This window comes from Hippocampus comes, unplaced genomic scaffold (genome assembly GCF_001891065.2).
Source record: "Hippocampus comes isolate QL1 unplaced genomic scaffold, H_comes_QL1_v1.1 scaffold94, whole genome shotgun sequence".
Lineage (NCBI taxonomy): Eukaryota > Metazoa > Chordata > Actinopteri > Syngnathiformes > Syngnathidae > Hippocampus > Hippocampus comes.
Window position 1 is genome coordinate 515,982 of NW_017806059.1, and position 22,033 is coordinate 538,014.

The 22,033-nt window shown below is 40.4% G+C and overlaps 1 protein-coding gene across 2 annotated transcripts in view; it reads left to right on the forward strand.

The window, feature by feature from the left end:
- The first annotated feature begins 19,605 nt into the window (after positions 1–19,605).
- The window catches only part of rspo2 (R-spondin 2), an 82,317-nt gene continuing 79,889 nt past the window's right edge, over positions 19,606–22,033 (forward strand). For both annotated transcript variants that reach the window (XM_019892985.1, XM_019892986.1), the window contains exons 1-2: positions 19,606–20,144; positions 20,393–20,722. In XM_019892985.1, coding sequence (XP_019748544.1) covers positions 20,485–20,722 — 238 coding nt within the window. In that variant the 5' untranslated portion in view covers positions 19,606–20,144; positions 20,393–20,484. The remainder of the gene's footprint in view (positions 20,145–20,392; positions 20,723–22,033) is intronic.

The window sequence follows — 22,033 nt, forward strand, 5'->3', positions numbered from 1 at the left end:
CACAACCAATCGTGTCACACTACATGTGCTACGATGTGTCAAGGCAACTCAAGATCATCTATGAGACACTACATGTGTCTGCGATACGTCTGTTGGTTCAAAATCAGGCTACATTCATGTAGTCTGAAGTCGGCTTCGGTGTCTTCTCAGGATACCACTATACATTCAAAATCAGCTGAAAGTGATTATGGTCCAAACTGTGGAACTTTCCAACAATATCTTCCTTAAAATTTCATCTTTGAGGGTCCGTATCATGCAAAATGTAGGGTTTTGAACTTGTAGCCATGTTAAAATGCTAATTCTTCATCAAAAACACCCCCTAAGACCCCAATAAGCAATTTTTTTTTTTTTTTTTTTTTAACAGGACCTCTCCAGTGATCGTAAAAATGCCCTTTGATTGACCTTATTTATGTAACAAGGAGGCTTCGCAAGGTGGGTGGTTCCAAAAATATTTAACAGCACCTTTAATACATTACCTGTAATTGCCTGCAAACATTTTCCACAAATTGTCGTTTCAAGCCGGGACATTTAGTTTCCTTTTAAGCTTCTCAAAAAGGCTTATAAAAAACCTTGTGGTAACAGAGGTAAAGGGAAGTTTCACAGACCATAGAGGGATTGCTGTAAAGTGATACTCCACTGGGATGCTCTTGTCTTGATGAACCCTTGAGAAGAGTGGCACCCATCTATTTACTGATTACTGTAATAGCAAGATATGGGTTTTGTTTTCAAGCCCGCTGTCTTCATTTCACTGGACCCCTCGGAATGGTTGGAGCCAATTTTGCTATACAGTATATCCATTTTTGTTTCCCCATCAAATCTAGAATTATTGTCAGATGTTAGACAGCTGCATGTATTTTAAACTATAGGTCGCGTATAGCTACAGCAGAAACATTTGAGTCTGCATGAAAAGCGTTTTAAAGGTACAGTCACGATTTGTATCTGACGGTCTGAGTCTCAGATGACAGTAATTGCGGTATTCAAGTGTTTATCGGTTTCAGTCCGATAAGCATTGTCATTGCTGGGACGTGCGGTGCCAGACAGTGTCATGGAGATTGGATTTGTTCAAGCGGAACTCTGGACAATTTGCATACTTATGCAAACACAGAACTTTTGTAGGTGAACATCTCTGATGTAAGAGCTTATTTACGAGAGAATACCAATGGCGCAAATGCTGAGAGTCTACCATACACATTAATATGTCTGGGGGCCATGGCTGGTTCATGACCCAGTAAAATAATCACATCAAGATGTACATGCATAAAAGTTCAAGTATGCAAAATGGGCCCAAATGGTGGATTTTTCTTCATTGATGATTTTCTTTGTTACATTTTTTTCAAAGGGTTCAATACCATACCAATCCATGCATGTTGGTTAGGTAAAAAAGGGAACATGATTTTTCTTTGCTCTTAAATCTCTTTTGGTGTGTTGGCAAATACTAAGTGGGCCGTCAAATGCCTTTTAATGACGAATGCCAACAGTCTGGTAAATAAATCTTAAAAATCTGATTAGTGAAACTTACCCCATTTGGCTGAACAACACCCTGTAGGAATTTGAATTTACCACTGAAGTATTTCATTGCCATTTCCGATTCGCTTTATCCTCACAAGCATCGCTGGAGCCTATCCCAGCTGTCTTCGGGCAATAGACGGGGGACACCCCGAACCGATTGCCAGCCAATTGCAAGGCACACACAGACGAACAACCATCCAGCTCCTCACAGTCACACCTAGGGACAATTTAGAGTGTTCCATTAACCTGTCATGCATGGTTTTGGACCCGAAGTACCCAGAGAAAACCCAGGCAGGCACAGGGAGAACATGCAAACTCCATACAGGGAGGTCAGACCCGGAATCGAACCCCGCACCTCTGCACTGTGACGTTGATGCGCTAACAAGAATCTCTTTCTTGAACAGTTATTCACTACACTAGCAAGTGAAATTCACCTTTAGTTGGTTTTCCACAGACACAACAACAACACATTCCAAGAGTCTACGCTACTCTAAGTGAACTGTGGCTTTTTTTTTTAAGGTTACATTAACACATATATATTTTATCTGGGGTCAGATGGAAGAGGTACTATCTTAAGCAGGAAAGCCATTACTCCCCTCTTAAAACCAATATCTCACGGATCGGCGAAGGTTTGCGAGTGTGCGTGTACGTAGTGAATGTTGGGGGCGGGGAGGTGTCAGGGTTCATTATATGTTGCAAACAGTTGCATGGACATTTTAATTGTCACCATCAAATTTTGAAAAAAAAATCTTTGCGACAAGAAAACCTGTTTGAAACCATTAAAATTGTTGGCCAAAATCTTTGCGACCTTGAACGAACCCTGATGAAACAAAACACTAGGTGCGCACACAGTTGCAAACCTACGCCACTCAATGAGATACACCCGTAACAGCCATTTCGTCCAGCTCTTTGGGTCGGATCCTGAGAGTAGCTGGGAAAATAGACTCTCCCTCATTTCCTGTGTCATTCCCGGGGCCTTCTCCCAGTGGGACATGCCCGGAAAACCTCACCAGAGAGGCATAAAGGAGGGATCCTAATCAAATATCCAAGCCACCTCAATTTGGCTCCTCTGAATGAGCTGAGCCCCTCTCGGATGGCCAAGGTAAAGCTCTCAATAAGAGGCTGGCCACCCTACAGACCCCGTTCATTTTGGCCACTTGTTTGCGTGACCTTGTACTTTTGGTCACCGACCCATAGATCATGACCATAGGTGAGGTAGGGAATGGAGTTAAAGGGTGCTTTGCCTTTTGGCTTAGCTCCCTCTTCACCACAACAGACTGAAGACCCCAAGATACTTGAACTTCTCCACTTGGGAAGGGATTTCATCCCCGACCATTCCACCCTTTTCGAACTGAATAACATGCTCTCAGATATCCAACGCTTCACACTTGACTGTTAACCGCTCCAGTGAGAGTTGATGATCGCGGCTTGATGAAGCTGACAGAGCTGTGTGTGTGTGTGTGTGTGTGTGTGTGTGTGTGTGTGTGTGTGTGTGTGTAAGGGATGCGGTGATGTTTATGTGTTCCTATGTGTATTCGAGAAGTGGCACGGCCAAGAGGTGAGGAGTTAAATGCATGCAACTATGACACCTAAGAATGGTGATTATGAATTGATGGCGCACAAACACCAAATAAACTTTTACCCAAAGCAGGAAAAAAAAATCGATAATTTTCTTTATTATAATTATTATTATATATATATTTTTTAATTTGAGGTAACCGGATTACTCTTGGTCTCGTTTCACCCCTACCTGAGAAATTGCTCCCATACATGCAACTTACATGGTCCACACGTGCAGTGCATTGCTTGGCAACCTGGTCAACTCTCAATTTGCGCCATCTCCTAAGCTTTCTGTTCTGAGAACGATTTTCTGTTAAAATTGCCTGCATTGGATTCATTAGAAAGTGAAGGTAAAAACACACGCTCCTTCAGAGTAGCCTATGGATGAGCCGCACACGCATCACTGGCGATAACTTCCGGATCCTTCTGGAATTCTCATGTCTTATGAAACGTCCACGATCCATAAATTAGGGCCACACTCGGACTTCACTGAATCATACCTCTTTGGTGGTTGTGCACATATGTCAGGGTTATCTCATAGTGGGTGTGTAAGAACACGTGAAGGAGAATCACCAGCTCTTGAAAGAGTGCAAGAAAGGAAGGAATTGACTTAAGCCCAAACCGGAAAATGTGCTGCCATATGTACAGTGTACTGTACAGTGGGTGCTAATCATGGCAGATTCAGGAGCAACCATGGTCATATGTAAAATAATCGATTCTTAGTAGGAGCAGTGGTCGACTGGTTAGCATGTCAGCTTCACAGAACAGAGATGCAGGGTTTGATTCCGGCTCCGGCCTTCCTGTGTGGTGTTTCATGTTCTCCCCGTGCCTGCGTGGGTTTTCTCTGGGTACTCCAGTTTCCTCACACATTTCCAAAACATGCATGACAGGATAATGAAACACTCTAAATTGTCCCTCGGTGTGAGTGTGAGCGCAGATGGTTGTTCTTCTCTGTGTGCCCTGCGATTGTCTGGCAACTGTCCCCCGCCTTCTGGCCCAAGACAGCTGGGATAGGCTCCGGCACACCCCACGACCCATGTGAGAATAAGCGGATCAGAAAATGGATGGATTCTTTAGTAATAAAGACGTTCAAGTGGGACAGATCGGAATTGGATAATGAACCATGACAAGGGCTCTCTAACAGTATGAAACGAAGGAAATCAATTTTTTATGATTATCATATCAGTAATTAATTACAGTCCTTCCTCCACATTATTTTCCTTATGCTACTTTTAGTCGGCACACTCATCACTCTACCCAGATGCAATCAGAGGCACGTACCATTGTTACCATGGTCGCAGTGAAAAAATGGACCTTTCTACTAATAAGGACGTTTTCTATATGATATATATATTCATTCATTTTCGGATCCGCTTAATCCTCACAAGGGTCGCGGGGGGTGCTGGATCCTATCCCAGCTGTCTTCGGGCAGTAGGCGGGGTACACCCTGAACCGGTTGCCAGCCAATTGCAGGGCACACAAAGATGAACAACCATCCACGCTCACACTCACACCTCGGGACAATTTGGAGTGTTCAATCAGCCTGCCATGCATGTTTTCGGAATGTGGGAGGAAACCGGAGTACCCGGAGAAAACCCACGCAGGCCCGGGGAAACATGCAAACTCCACACAGTGGAGCTGGGATCGAACCTACGAACTCTGCACTGTGAGGTCGACGCGCAAACCACTGGGCCGCCCTGATATAGATATATATATATATGCAACAGAATCATTTAGTGGACTTAAGAACAGTCTAGGGAGGCTTCAGCTAAAATAGCCGTAATGACGCCATTGAATGCAGTTAATTTAATTTTTCACTGATGGTTTTTAAAGATGTTAAAATGCACAGGAAATTTATGTTTTATAATGAGAAAATTTGATTTTTTCATGGATTAATTGAATTCTCCAAGTAAAATTCACTTCAGAGAAAAAAACAAACAAATTGGAGGTCTTTTGTTTTGAATACTTATCAAATTGATGTTAACGCACCATCAGAACAAGAATATTGCAGCTGACACAGTCAAAATTGCTCTCAAAGAACGAATAAATTACTTCTTTTGATTTGAACATGATTATTCCATTCGTTGTTACAGTCAAGGTTGAACTATGGAACATGATCAGAAACGTTGAAAGTCTTTTCGCTGAAAATTGCCTGGAATTGATTTGGAGTCCTAGTTCTCGATGGCACACATATTGCAATTTGATCCATTTGCTTGTTGAGGGCCTCAAATGTTAGTGGTAAACACTCAAAGAGGAAATTACTGGACAATTTATTTTCTTTTCACATTTTTTTCAAGGTACTTCCAACACTGTTTTTTGAGATATGCAAAACAAAAACATATCAGAAATCATTTCAGGGTTCAACCATGCATTGTTTTGGAAAAGTGTTACACAGTTACAGAAGCTTGCTAGCTAGCTGGGTGGATGGATGGGTGTATGTTTTAATGTGGGTATTTTCACAGCTGTTGACTGTGATGCTTTCAAAAATTTCTAACCAGCTTTTGCATGTAGTTTGAAATACTGTACAGCAGAAGTTCATGTGAGTTATTTTGTCCAGTAAAATACTACACCCACAAATACCCTTTGTCTAGACTTTTCAGTTACCACCATATGTTTCAAATTGAGCTTTGCATCCATGTTTGAAATCTAACATTAGTTTACACCAATTATATAATTGACAAGAGCTTACTGTGACCTCAAAGCGCACTTGTTGCCCCTTTGAACATTTTAGTCTGAAGGAAATGCTTCAGACCTAGTTATTATTTGTCTCCCAACCCCCCCCCCCCCAAAAAAAAACATCACAAGCAGTTTGAGAGATTGTCTTGTGTATGTATTTGGAAGTAACTGCGAAGATCTTTCCACCTCACATCTGAGTCAGTAGAAAAAGACCGCATGATCATTTCAGTTTCCCTGAAAAATCAATTGTAACCCAAGCTAAAAGTGGGGTTGCTCCAAATGGCTTGAAGTACTCCGAACAATATCATATGTTAGTGTTTATCAATGCATTAATTTCAGACCAGGCGTGCCGAGGGGGGATTATTTTCAGATATGGATGCTGCAAGTACTTCTCTCTTTTAATAGAATTAGTTCCCAATGTCTGACCTTTTTTTCAATGTGTGAGGTTGGTATTGAGACTAACTGGAGTCCCCGTGCCTGAAGTCGAAAGCTCTGGCGTGTTTAAGGGGTCGAAATGAAAATTATCTCCTCTCCCCTAAGGAAGAGGATCATGGTTTTGTAAAATAAAACCAGTAATGGAGGCTGTCTGCTTGGCTTAAGGGCACATAGATGTCAATAGTGTAGTTTCCTAACCATTCCCTGCTCCCTTTCACAAGTTGCTCTTTTTCGGTCTTTAGTGCTTAAAGTTTTTGCTGTGAGGTCTAAGTCTAACAGGGGCTGTTAGTACAGCTTTGTCTGAAACAATGACATAAAGCAACCTAGAGTTCTTCCTGGGAGTAAAACATTGCCAGACTTCATATAAATTAGATTACAGGAATATGTGTTTGCACAGGCCAAGGCCTAGGGCACTTTGGGGCATTCTGTGTTCAAGTCTGATGCATTAGAGCTCACATGTAGAGAGGTTAGGGGTGAGCTTGGACTCCCCAGTGAGGAAACCAGATCGTGTTTGTTTTGATCATCGTATTTGACCTGGACTTGACTGACATGTGCCCCCCACTTTACTAAATTGCCAAACAAAACACCCAGGAACACTCAGCAATCATTTAATCTTATGGCTTGAACAGAGTCAGCCACAAATATTTTTTTCAAATGTAATAATATAAATGAGTTGAGAGTTCAATGAAATACAATCTAATAATTATAAATGAGGTGTCATTGATTGCCATTTTCATTGTAGATGTAAATCATGTCTAGGAAAACCTTCAGCCAGTATGTAGCCAAGTAGTGAACTACAATAAATAATACATACATTCATTTTTAATAAATACCTAAAAAAAAAGAACATTTACAATTGTGTTGCGTCTGCTGTCCTGTTTGTTATGCTCTGCTGTGAGTGACAGATGCATCTCTGCAGGTAGGAGAGAAACGGGAAACCACATTGTATTCAGTCCTCAGGGCAGATCATGTACAGTAGATGAGAATAAATTACAATAGAAATGTAGTTAACATTCAAAATGTTGTCAAATTGTGTTTATTGCGCGTAGACTTCTTTGTGATGAGCATCAAGCAAGTTGTGTTTACGATGCCAGCATCTGAGACTGTAGAAAAGAGTGACCTTGACATAACAAAACATCTCCAGTCCCCATGGGGTTAATAGTGTCGTTTTGCAATCGTCAAACATGTGTTACCCATCACAACCAAAATCATGTGACAGCTGGCACGTTTTGCTGTTCTTGTTAAGTCCCCAAGAATGATCCATTGTAGCTATTTTGCTGTCATACATCAGTTTCCACATGTTTCGATGCCCTGACTTAACCGGCTGTAGAAGGCGAGCTAAAGTTTGTAATATTGATCAGTCTCGCTGTAACCTGTGTCTGTATTTGGCCTTTGGGCTGCCAATGCTACAATTACACACTATGTTCCTGGCAGCCAGGGCAATCAGATTTTAGGGTACCGTTGACAAAAATGTGAAGCTCCTGTTATACCCAATCATGGCACCCAACTGTCCCCAATTAGCCTGTTCACCTGTGGGATGTTCCAGAAAGGTGTGTGATGAATATTCTTCAACTTTCTTTTTTGCCACCTGTCCCATCTCTATTGGAACATGCTACTGCCATAACATTTTAAGTTCATGATTATTTGCTCAAAACAATAAAGCTTGAATGTTAAATGTCTTGACTTTGTAGTGTATTAAATTAAAGGTTGAACATGATTTGCAAATCATTCTGTTTTAATTCATGTGAAACACAATGTCCTGATTTCACTGGAATTGGCTTCGTAATATTTAGAAAGCGGTGTCACAGTCCAATCTTCATCCATGATTTTGCTGAGGGGTACAATGTGCTGCCATCAAAATAGTGACTGATATCAATAAAATTAAAGAGCGTGACCATGAAAGTCAATGGGTGTCAGATTGATGGTTGGAGGGCCAATGCGTGAGAGCAGGTAGACACTGGCCACTGGGTAGTCCAACTTATTCAGTGGCCTGATTCATAAGAAAGTCTTTCATCAGATGTGAACTGTTTCATTATAGGATATGTAACCCTTAATCATTTTGAACAAAGACATTGGCAATATTCTCTATAATGATGTGTTTGTGGATGTAATATTTGTGAGTCTTTTTTTTTCTTTTTCTTGGGGTTGTAAAATAAAAGGCTTGGTTTTGAGACTAGCGGAATTACTGATGCAGTAATTGTAGGCAGAGTGCAGTTGGATTTGGGATATTTATTGGGGTCCTTATATGAAATGTGGTAGGCGTGTTAGGGTGTTGGGGGTCAATGAGAAGGAAAGGGACAGGAAATGTGTGTGTGGGGGGATTTAGATGTGGTTAATGAAGGAGTCTAACTGTTTTGAAAGCCACAAAGGAAGCCAGCTGCATTCAAGTATGCCAGCCACACTTGTGCCTCACTCCTTCCGATGTCATGTGTTTAGCTGTATTCAAGTGTTTCTAAGCCCTGGCCTATGGCAGGTAACAATATATGGGTAGATTTTTATGGAAATAAGACAATAAAACAATTATTGTAAAGCACTGTGTCATGATTGATCTGTTAGATTGTATTTATAGTTTTGTTTCATGTTATGTTTTCTTGTGGTGATTGTCATTAGGTTTTTAGTTTCCACCTGTGCTCGTCAACCTGAGTCTCTTGTGTCTCCCAATCAGCTCCCTCAGCCGCTCGAGTCTTGTGTTTCTCATTGTCTCATCAATTTGCTTGTATTTAGTTCGTTGTTGCGTCTGTTGGTGTTCCTGTCAGTTCCTCTCATGTTCCCATTTATGACTCAATTCCCAGTTATGGTTTGGTACTTTGAACAATGTTTCTGGGGCTCTTGTTATCTATCTATCTATCTATCTATCTATCTATCTATCTATCTATATATCTATCTATCTATCTATCCATTCCAAAGTACAGTGCCTTGTTTTCTCTTCTTTTCTGGGCCAAACTCCTGCCTTGTCCTCTAGGTACAATGCCTATTGCGGCTATTAAGTGCGCCAATTCACTATTTCCCTTAACAACAGTGTATACATGTGGAATCATATTAAGTAGATGGAGACAAAAAAAAAAAGTGATACACGAGAGAGGTCACACTTACATCTCAAAGTTGAGCATGAATAATGTCCAGATTAATATGGATGCAAATTTATGGATGTCATGACTTGCTCAAAGAGTGCACAATACTTTTTGATCCCGTGAAGGTACATAAGAAATATGAAACATGGACATCTGTTTTGTTGCTTCCTTTTCTGTTTTACATATCTATTCACTCAGGAGCAGCATATTGTATTTGTAGCTTGAGCCTAAAGTGTACTGGCTTCATGTGTCTGAATATTAACTTTAAGCCCAAAGATGGGGAGTGATTGTGACTAAATATGATTAGATTGACGTCGTCATTTCATTGCACAAGTACACGCATATGCAGTACTTGTTTGTTTGTTTGTTTGTTTATTGAACATATATAAAACATACAATAACATGACAAAATGCAAACAAAAATTATGAAAGGAAAATAAAAGTAAAAGTAAGTAATACAAACATCATCACAGTTATATGTTCAAAGGAGTAGGAAGAAGTATACAACTTATCTAGTCCTACCCCTTTTTGAGCAATAATGTATATTGATCATTTCCAATACCAAAGAAAAGAAGAAATCTAAATTTCATCAAATACATTTACCCTTTTGTGTACTATGCTTATCTATTGATACACCTTTCGGTTTGTATATATGTATCATTATTCTTTCTACTTTTTATATCAAATGACTCATATTCATTATATATACCACATTTCTTGAATACATTCAATAAGTTGTAAAACAAACACAAAAACACCAAGATAGAAAACAAATACAAATAATTTCACCATTTTGCTGGTTACTAATTGTCATTAATAATTGCTTCCCGGATATCAACTGAAGCAAATCTCAGGGAAGCTGTTGCTACTGTGTTTCACCACAGGGGTTCAACTTGTTATTATGCATTTAAATTAGCTGAACACAACTGGAATTTATACCACTCTGAAGCAATTATAGTACCAAATTAAGGCTGAAATGTAGCTATGAATCCTTTATCTACAAAGCAGAAAAAAACTAATTACAATAAGCATGCTTTTATGATATAAGATTTGCTCACAGGATGACCTTGTAAAGGATGGAATTCTATTGTTTTTCTACAATGTGTCTACATGTAACTCCTTGGACCTTGTTTCTAAAAGAAGCAAACATATTTATTTTATAAGCACTGTCGGAAATTAATTACATATGTACAATGTGCAGAACTCATCCAGAATGTTGCAATATCATGTGAAAAGTGAGTAAAAAAAAAAACACTTCAATTTTCTGACCTTGATGGTTCGTTCACTTCCACCATCAGTTAAATGTCTAACTGTATTAAATTCCATATTCCTAAGATCGTGAATCAGCAGGATGACTTAAATCATTGATAACCTGCCAAGCCTTCATTAATAATTGAATGGTTTGTACACATGCAAGAATGATATCAGTCAAACAGTAATTACATTGTAGTTTCTTCTATCTTATATAGAAGACAAATATAGTGCTTGTCTTCATACATGCTAGACATATTACGTATCTGTAGTTCATGGGTCACCGACCATTTTGAAAGTGAGAGCTACTCCTTGGGCACTGATTACTGCAAAGGGCTCCCAATTTGATACACGCCTGAAAAAACACATCTGTTTAAATTACCTTATATAATGTTACTATGTGTGATATTTTCAGACAGTGATCATGTTATTGATATCTCAAATTAATTAAGAAACTGATATTCATTCATTCATTTTCCGAACCGCTTGATCCTCACTCGGGTCGCGGGGGTGCTGGGGCCTATCCCTGCTGTTTTCGGGCAGTAGGTGGGGGGGACACCCTGAATCGGTTGCCAGCCAGTCGCAGGGCACACGGAAACGAACAACCATTCGCGCCCACACTCACACCTAGGGACAATTTTGAGTGTTCAATCAGCCTGCCATGCATGTTTTTGGAATGTGGGAGGAAACCGCCTATTGTCTATGTTAGTTGCTATTGCTTCCACAAACTCCATTACTGCCATTAAGGTTGTACGTTTTTCTCTGAAGCCATATTGTACAAGATGAAAGCATAATTGCAGCATACAACAATTATCTTGCAGTAGTTGAGCTAAAATCTGTTCAGTAAAATGCACAGGTTGACCAGTGTGTAATAGTAAGCAACTAAGATCAAAAAATATTTTATTAGTATTATTACTATTATTATTATTAAATATCAAAAATTACTATTGACTGATATATTGAAGGGTACACAGAATGTACATACGGAAGGTATAGCTATGGACAAATGTACAGTATGATATTAATATAAACTATAGACAAATATACAACATGGTATACTTCTTGAGCTTCTGCGTTGCAGTGAGACCGAGTACAGTGCCAGCATGAAGTGTCCCAATTGGTCAAGGCTTCAGCCATGTTAAAATCATGATGAGGCCACAATTGTCAGGATGTCCAGAAGGTTCCGGACAGAATTGGACTCTACAAAGGAAGACTCATAGAAAGGTTTTGACAAAAATATTTACAGAAAAAGGTGTGAGGCCAGCAAGGTAATAATAATAATAATAATAATAATAATAATAATAATAATAATAATAATGCTGGTACAATAAACTACATTCATACGAGAACAACAAAAACCCCTTGCAAAAGGCGAGGAGAATATAAACGGAAATAGCTTGTCTCAAACGGAAAAAAAAAGGACCCAAAACGTGTATGTTACAAACTGCCATTAAAAGTAAGAACCAAAACACTCCTTACATGAACAGATACAAAAACATGGTATGAAAATTACATATTTTTTCTCACTCTTCTGAAACATTCATCCACATTGAAAAAAAAAAGCCAAAAATAAATGTGGATTTTGCTGATATTTTGACCTGAGAAGACTCCTCTTGCCCTGGCGAACCTCCTGATATCACACAGTGAGACAAGTGCGCCGCAGTAGGGAAACGCCCACCGCTCCAGCTGGAACTCAGACAAAAACAAACAGAACATCAGACGATGTGCTTGGCTCACAGACAGGACCGTTTAAAATATATATTAATACAGTATCACATTTTACAAATTTAACAGCATTTAAAATGGAAATGACTTCTTGAAATATCCTTAAAACATGTTGCCTCTGTGTCAATTTTTGGGAAGAAAAAAAACATCTGAAGCGATTTGGCAGGTTAACCCTTTCATGCCCCTTGTAACCTGATAACACAATAAGCTGTCTACTGTCATAACCGCTGTCAGTTAAAGATGTTTTGATAGACACTCAAATGTTGGTGGTGATGAATTTGAGTATTAGAATCAAATTGGGAAAAAATTTAATTATTTGACTTTACTGGTCTTTTCTCTTGATTGCATTAATAAGATGATTTAACTTGACCTATCACAGGACTTGATTTGACTTGCCCAAGACAAACATGACCTGGGACTTGCTTGAGACTTGAAAGTATAACTTTACTTGAGATTTGCCCATGTCTGACTAGCTTGCCATGTTTGTTCCATGTCTTCACGCTGCAGTTGGTCCAAGTTCTGTGTAATCAATAAATCATAGCACAGCATTGCATTATCTTGATACACCTGCACTTGATGTGAAATGGACTTGTGAAGACACTGTCTTACCTTTACGGAAGGATCTATTTCATATCAAGTTGATGTGGAAGAACAATACATACTCATTTCATAGCTAAATATTGGCCATCAAGAGCATGAGAAAGTGGATATATTGCAAAAACAATCAAATAAACTGCAACATACTGTACACATACTGTCGGAAACACTCGATTAGTTGCTCCTAGTGATCGTTTCAGAAGAAGAAGGCTGAAGAATGTTGATGAACCATCAACAAAAGCTCTCCTTGCACGAAATAAACTAGTAGGAGCAAGTTTAACAGTGTGAATGCTTTCATCCCTCTGTTGCTCTTCAAAGGCCTAATGACAAGGTAGAATCCAAGCAATCATAAAATGAGACTGGAGCACAGTGACTAAGCTCAGAAATGTAAATAAGGTGCACCCTCACAATGGCTTTTGGTGCACATTACTCAATGTCCAGAGTCCCCTGCACTTAGGACTTGTTGCAAATGGGTGGCTCGGGGTATAGTCATCCCACTAACGTGTGTTTTTGATGATGACCTTGTGTTTTCTAGCGGTATGTCCCACACTGTTCCAAGTACTGCAACTATCCAGAATATCATAATCATGCACACACTCTCTGAACTTGAGATGAGACTTGTTACTTCACACAGCTCCAACACTGAAAACAGGCATTTCTGTCAAAGAAGATTGATGGGTTGTTGCTTTAGCAGATAGCAAGAAGGTCATGTTCTCAACAGACATCTGAAATGTTCAACTTTTAACGCATCAGCTTTTAAGAGGTGGACTTTTGATGTGCTCAATTAACCTCCACCCTATTGTTTGAGTCACACTCACAGCACCATTAACCCTATCTTGCATGTGTGTGTGTGCCGAAGCTGATAGGCTCCCATTGGACTTGGGCGGGCTTAGTAAGCAGCGGTGAAGAGTGGAGAGGTGAAAATGGAGGAGCATGTGGGAGTTCTCGGCACAATGAATGGAAAATGTACATTCCAAAAACGCCCTGATGACACAATTGATAAAGGTAGAGTGTTGTGCCTAATTTGTAAGGAGTTTGCTTCCCACCGAAGCAGCTCAAATTCAGCAAAGCACCCAGTTGCGAGTGCAGCCACAGCTAACGTTAGCACCGAAAGCGTTAGCAATATAGCGAGCGAGCCATACATAGCAAAGCTCTTCGGCAAACTAAACTCGTACGAGGCATAGTTGATGTGTCCTCTGTAGATGACTAAAAGTGATTGATGTTTTTTTCAGCGCTTTTACTTTGTCATGATGAACAGCGTTATTTCTGAAGTGCTAACTTACAGCACTGTGATTTAAGGGTCTGTTTTATTTATTGTTTATTATCTGAAGCAAGTTCAGTGTTGAGTACTTGTAATGCTCAGAAAATTGTTCTTACTGTTTTTGATATGTTAATCTAAGCACTTTTTAAGGACCTGATGTTTTATTTTATTTTTATTTTGTAATTATTTGGAGATTTACAAAAACAAACAAAACAGTGATATTCCCCCTCGTGGTCGAAACTAAAGGTTGCAGGTAGGACTTTGACGAGTCTCAAACACAGCAGAAAGTAAATGGCTAGGACTGCATCTGTCCAAGTCTGCTGAAAAACAATCAAATACTTTATAATGCCACTTTTTCTTTTGATCTGCCTCAACAATGTAATGAATTTAAAATAAAAATAGGGGTTTTCTCAGTAATTTTTATATGAGATTAAAATATAGATTAATTAGATCAATTAATATAAAACTGGCAACTAAGTGTACCCTCATTCCAGAGCTTTTCTAATTAGATAATACAGGCTACAAACAACACAGCCCACCACTCTGTCTCTGTGTCCTTAAGGCAACAAATCACTTACACACTGTATAGAAAACATTTACTGCCTGCCATCTGGGCCAGCTGCTCTAGGTCCCTGTCAGCCCACAGCGACCCAGAGCTTACCAACAGAACACACACGTTATACACACACAAGGAACATGTCAGCGCTTAACTGCTAGCACATTTGTTACTTATTGACATTTCCCACGATCAACAACAAAAACATGGGTTTGATCTCCAAATGGTCTAATTTGATGATTTGTTTTCTCCCAGACACAAAGTTGCCAGGTCAGGAAACCTTGAGTTGCTCAAAGATAAATGTTGCCTAATCATTGTGCTGCCCCCACCTCTACCCCCACCCACCCCAGCCAAACCTCATGGTGTTTGGCTTCCGCACTTGTTTCAAAACGCTGTTTCAATTAAATCAACAAAGCCAGTTCACAAATGATTGTCTTATTTCTGGACATTTCACTCTGCGGTTGAGGTTTGATCTTTTAGACTTTCCTGCAACAGTAATACCTGATGAGGATTTAACGTGCATATTGAGTCATTGAGTGGGCCAGTTAAATGCCTTGTGTCTGATAAACTTGGTGTGTGTGTGAGCTGCAAAGATGAATGGCTGTTTAGTCTATTGGTTTTATGGTGTTCAAGTGGTACACTTATCGTCAGTGGCAGTCCCCTTGAGTTGGACGTGAGCTGAAGGGGCACACAGAAGTGATGTTCAGTTACCAGCGGTCATAATCCCTGCCAGTCATTCTGGCCATCTGAGGACATGAGGGAGTCATAAAGAACCATTAGCCAGACGGTCACAATCTTTTTAATGTCGGCCCCACCACCCCCGCTTTTCCCTACAACTGACCTTCTCATAACTCAGTCTTCTGTTACTCACTCCCTCTCTCTTTATCGCAATTTCCCTAAAACTGGCAATTCTTTCACATTCCTTCCTTGACTCTTTTCCCCCCCATGCATACTATTTAAGCACAACATTCGAATTTTATTGAGGTTGCACCTGCTGTGTGACTCTACGTCAAAAATCCGGAAATTGTACATTTCCGTTTGGTTGTTAAGACGAAAATAAATAAATAATAAATAAATAAATAAATATATATATATATATTTTTTTTTTCTACGAGCACAAATAGGACTCCAGAATTTATTTACTATATATATGTATATATATATATATATATACACAGCCAAATCCTGACAGGTTTTTGCTTTCCATTGTGAAGATGGAATAGGCTAATTGGCATTCCCATTCGCCAAATGGAACCCCAATTTGTCAGGGTTTCTCCAGTATACTGAATGCATTTAGCCCAGTGTATTTTGAGCTGGTGTGTTACTGTGATAAAACTGTTCAATTTCTCTTCTCTTAAGACTTTTGCGATAAACTGCACTTGGCACCTATAAGAGATATTGATGCGAAATTCTACTCCACAGCTTGATGTCATTCACTACTGTTTGAATGGTCATGGAGTCAGCATCCACGTCCCCAGAGAATGAAGCTGTCGTCCTTCAGCAATGTACTGTTTCCCTTACAGTTCGTTGTGCAATCACCTATAATTTCTTGCGTGCTGACAGTTTTGTTTTTTGCCATGAAAACAATTTGTCTGGGTTTGACTGTGGTTGGTGGTTAATTCTGAACACAGTCACGTCCTCTCAAAAACCTAAAAGAGTTCTCTAAAATATTTCATTTTCACTTGAAATTAAGCTGTACATGTTATAGGTGGGCAGCCTCCCTGCGTGGAGTTTGCATGTTCTCCCCATGCCTGCGTGGGTTTTCTCCGGGTACTCCGGTTTCCTCCCACATTCGAAAAACATGCGTGACAGGTTAATGGAACACTCTCCATTGTCCCTAGGTGTGAGTGTGAGCGCGAATGGTTGTTCATCTCTGTGTGCCCCTGCGATTTGCTAGCAACCAGTCCTGGGTGTCCCCCGCCTTCAGCCCAAAGACAGCTGGGATATGCTCGAGCACGCCCCGCGACCCTTGTGAGTACAAAGCGGATCGGAAGATGGATGGATGGATGTATGGATGTTATAGGTGTAGTTAATGGTGGAAAAAGTTTGGACTTTGTTTTTAATCTTTGTCTCCTTTTTCTTATAACGTTAAAAATGGCATTTAAACAGGCGTGTCGGCTTTTAATACTCATCCATCCTGCATTATCTGATCCATTTATCCAATGCCTGGTTGCGGGCATAAACCCTGAACTGGTTGCCAGCCAATTGCGGGGCACACATGGATAAACAACAATTTGCGCTAACAATCACACTCAGGGACAGTTTAGAGCAGTGGTGTCAAACATACGGCCCGCAAATAGGTTTGATCAGGCCCGCAGGATAATTTAAAAGTGAAAAAATGCATAAAAGACACGGAATGAATATTTTTAATAAGGTGCAATTCATGGAATATCCGCTAGAGAGACACACTGTTTTGATCAGAGGAAAAGACAACATTGTTTTGATCAGAGAAGAAGACAACAGCAGCCTCAGTCTGTCACTGAGACAGACCCAACAGAGCAGACGCTATCAAGGACATGTGAATACTTTATTCTTTATACATATTATAGCACTCTCCTTAGTTTGTAAGATGTAGGCAGGGATTACATTTAGATTTTATATGCTCGTGTAAATGGTTTAAAAATTCCTTTTTTTATAAATCTCGTTTAACCTTAAAAGTGCATTCCTATATTTTTCAATACCAATTACTTGTTAAGGTTTTGTGCCTTTGTACAGTCAGTGGGATCAGTTGCAATGCATATACTGTATGTGAATGATAAAAGCAAATTGCACATTTGTCTAAGGAAATCTTAGGTGCTTCATGAAATGTTTTGTAAAAGATATGTTCATTAAATTTCAACATTTTCCTAGTGTTCTTGTGCTTCTTTAGACCAAAATAAAGGAAAGACATATTATTTTGGTTATTTATCGCAAAGTATGGAATAATTTTTAATGGTCCGGCCCACTTGACATCTACCGAGGCTGTATGTGGCCCACAATGTGAAATGAGTTTGACACCCCTGGTTTAGAGTCTCCAATTAAACTACCGTGCATGATTTTGGAATGTGGGAGGAAACCGGAGTACTCAGAGAAAACCCATGCAGACACGGGGAGAACATGCAAACTCGACCCAGGAATGCCGTGGCAGGATTCGAACCCACGACCTCTGCACTGTGAGGCGTATGTGCTAACCAGTAGATCACCATGCCGTCTTTTAATAGCCACCGTAAACATGTGAGTTTGCTGGGGAGGCTGTTGAAGAATTCGTCTGTTTTTGCAAAATTGTTCAAACTGAGTTATCAGCATGGTATCAGACAAAACTTCTCAGATACAACAATTGTTGAAATTGGCATATAGATTTAATGACAACCCATGCAGAAAAAAAACCCAAACACACACACACCTTCAGTCTGTTTTTTCTGATGACAATATACAGCAGCTTACGTCATTGCTGTTATGGCACTCAGGGCTTGGAGCCAGATCTTCCAAATGCTGACGTCATCTCCATTTATCTGTAGACTGCAATGAGAGGGAGGGAGGTTGCAGAGCTAAGAAGGGAAAAGGAGACTAAAGTGATTGGTTTGCCATCCCCCGTCTCAGTGACACATCATGAAAATAAAAAGTGCCCAAGGCATAAATTATCACATTCACCTTAACAAAGCACTCTCAGATGTTATTTTAGTGAGGAACCCAAACTAATCACACCGCCTGCAGCTAAAACAGGCCTCCTAACCACAATGTCCGTCAGTGCTCTCTGAATAAATAAATAAAGACAGGACAAAGGTCACTATAGGCTTTGGCAAGGAAACACCTATGGGTCTTATTTTTAATGTACTGTTAGAGGGTTTAAAGTTATTTTCATTAGTCCCAGTGAAGAAATAGAAACATACTCATGTTTTATTGCCTTAGAAGAGAACTCTCAATTCACACTGGTGTTCTTGTTGTTTCAAACTTAGTCAAATGTCATTTATTTTCAATTCATCTGTCAATATGTGTTGTCATGCAACAACCCCTAACAAATTGTGTTTTTTTTACTTGTCATGAAAGTCCATGTAGTGGATGGAGTGGTGACGTGAGGGTATTGAAAACGCTTTTCATCCCTTGAAATACATGAAAGATTAAGTGCCACACCTAGTGGCTGAATTGGGTATAGCATTCTTTACCTGTGTCCCCCGTCAGTTTTCCAGACTGCAATTGCTCGGTTTGCTCAAACAAGATATGACCTTTTTGTTTACCCATCCACTCATTTTAAACCATGTAAACTGAAAGGTTCTGTTATTACCTCCCATTACACGAGTGTGAGACACGACCCGTGAGTCACAATTTTTCCTTGAAAGAGCTTCAAAGTTGACAAGTTGCCAGAGTTTGAATGTCAATGGAAAGCGGATGAGTGCCAGCCAGCATCGTGTCCCTCAGCAAGGTAGGTCTGACTGAAGGAGAAGCTGAACGCCCGAGATTGTATCCATTCATGAGGTCACACGGGTCAGCCTTAAATGCTTGAACTGAAGAAAACCCTTAAATTAGTGAATGATTTATGCACACGCAACAACTACTTGAGCCTCGCTAACGATTTACATTAATTTCGGGGACGGGTGGCGGATTTAGTCCTTGGCGTGCAATAAAACGACGTGGCGAGACTGGCAGACTCATCTTATTACGCACATTAGGCACATCCTCGTTTTTTTTTTTATACCTCCAACTTCTAATTAACAGTGGAGCAATTTTTAGTCTGAAACGTATGTCATTATTTCATTTTTGATCCGGCTAAATTTCAGTGGAAAGCATTGGCTAGAATTAAGGATTGAGGAAGTGGGATCTTCTTTGGGATATGGGTGATTGTACAGGAAAAATGTAAATTGCTCCCGCAGTCACGATGCCAAATCTAGACAGCCCCCAAAACGACTTTTTTGCCCTTAAACTGTCTTACATCAACAGGCTCAAAAAGCTCGTTTACGCCCACTAGCACCCAGAAGCAACCTCGCATCCACTAGTGAGCGTGCAAGAAAAGTGGGTGGGGGTGGCTGGAGGGGAGCGAATATACGACATGTCATCTTTAGCATCATAAATAAGAAGAACGCAAAAACTAGAAGTCTCCACGCGTGACATCAGCCCGGCTCTATATGAGGAAGGAGGCAGAAAGCATCAGGACCAATCTGGAGTCAGTCACCGCTCAACCTCAGCAGCGCGCAGAAACGCACATGCCTCGCATTTGCGGCTCTCAATCCGTCCAAGTACAACCACGCGTGGTTTTTGTATCCATTGTTCTTTCTTCGTGACAAACTTTGAAGAAACCCAGGTGAACGGAATCCAAGAATTTGACAAAAAGGGGGAAAAAGCTGCCTCGCTTTCACTTCATGCACGCTGCAACGAGTTCTTAGCTGTCGGACCTCTGCTCTCTTCTTGGAAACCCAAGTTTTGTCACACAAGGAGTGATGCTGCGTGTTCCCAAGCCGCACTTGCACTCCAGGGGAACTTAACTTAAAAGCCGGACACCGGAGCAGAGTAACATTTCGTTCGATGAAAGGTAATTTGACTGGAGGTTTATGTCGCCGAGCTTTTTGTTCACTTTTACGCACCATTGCGCGAAGGTCCTTGAAGGGGCGTTTGTTTCTGTTGGTCTACTTGTCATCGTTTCACCAAATTACCACGCAAACCACACATTCATTTGACGACTTGTAATCAAAACTATCACCTCACGCGTCATTGTTCGGTCTCGGTGTTGATTTCGTCACACTTCCATCACACCAATCTATTTTGTGATTATCTCCACAGCGCACCGACGAGGACACTCATACTCAGCGGAGGATCATCTCGCTCCATAAAATGATCCCAAACTGGCGACCTGATATGTCGCATCTCGTCTGATGTTTGACAAATTTGCAGCTCGACTAAAAGGAACTCCAGGAGAAGATTTAAAACGAATTCATCGCCAGCCCGCTTGGCACCCCCACCCCCCTTTTTTTTTTCAAAATCGGGGTCCGGACAACTTAATAGCCGTCCAGATGCAGTTTCGACTCTTCTCATTTGCCCTGATAGTATTGAACTGTATGGAGTACAGCAGCTGTCAGGCTCCGTCACAACGCTGGAGGAGAAACAAAAGAGGTAAAAGTTACAGCTTCGTACCGTAGCATCCAGATAATGACTACTGGGCTCGACGCATACGCTTTTATGTCTTAATTTTCACAGTGCTGTACAGTATTTTACACGCGCCTTTTAAAATTGGGTTCCATGACAAAAATTGCCCAACGTTGTATTCATTTCTTGTTCTGACAACGCTCAGGTGCGTTTTGGCGTAAAGTACACCAATGAACATTCCATAATCTTAGAATAAACGACAATGAACATAAACTCAAATATTAAGTAATCCAACATGGTGAAAGCTTACAAAAGAGTCGTTGACGGAATGAAGAGGCTGTGTAGTTTTTCGCTGCCGGTATGCGTAAAACGTGCGCAAATACGCCGGGCACGTGTAGTTGCAAACGTTGTAATGTTGAGTGAAATTATTCTAACTGTGTTTAAATATATATCGCCGATAAAAGGATAACTAAATGTTCTATAATTGATGAGAACTAAAAGTTAATCTGTCCAAGACATTGCTGATGCGCATCGCTGCATAGTTACATCTCACTGTGGATAGAGGGGGTTATTTCATGAATGGTTACGGAATCCCTTTACCCCGACATATGAATTGCACATCTTCTCTCAAGCCTCCTAAGCTGGTTTTAATTGATCTCATAACCACTTCGAACAGTTGGTAGGAAACCCGCATAACAATCGCTCAGCGGAGGCGCAGTTGAGGAGGGGATCAGCCTCTTTGTAAACACTGCTCTGTACTCTCAATGAACGAGGAGACAGTGAGATTAAGAGAGTTGGCCCCAGCCAAGTCTTCTTTAGACTTGTGACATAACTCATTGAATCCTTTGGGCGCCCAATGGGTGTAGGCTGGTGATGTTTTTTTTTTTTTTGTTGTTGTTTTTTTTAATGTTTGTTTTAATTTTACGACAACTTTTAGACAGCCGGTCAGGTCCCGCTGTGTGTTAATCTTCTAGAGAAATCATTCAAAGTCAGGGAAGGGGGTTGCTTGTACATTGTATGGGAATCACACTTTTAATCATATGCACTGCGTGCCAGGGGGAACCTCCACACTCTGAAAGCCCTCCACTGTCCATCTGCAAATAATCAGCGAAGCACTATGGGGTGCTGGCACACACACACGTTTTTTCACCCTTCTGTTTGTGTTCCTCTATTCTTCTGTCTTGAATGACTGTTAGGTAGTGTTTTAGAGTTATGTTTGTATTTTGTCCTGTTCAACCATCCTAAAAATGTTAGATGGCACCACATCTTTGCTTCACGTCCTGCTTGTGTGTGTTGGGGTGCCATCGGGAATTTGGGGCTCTGTGGAAAATAAATAAA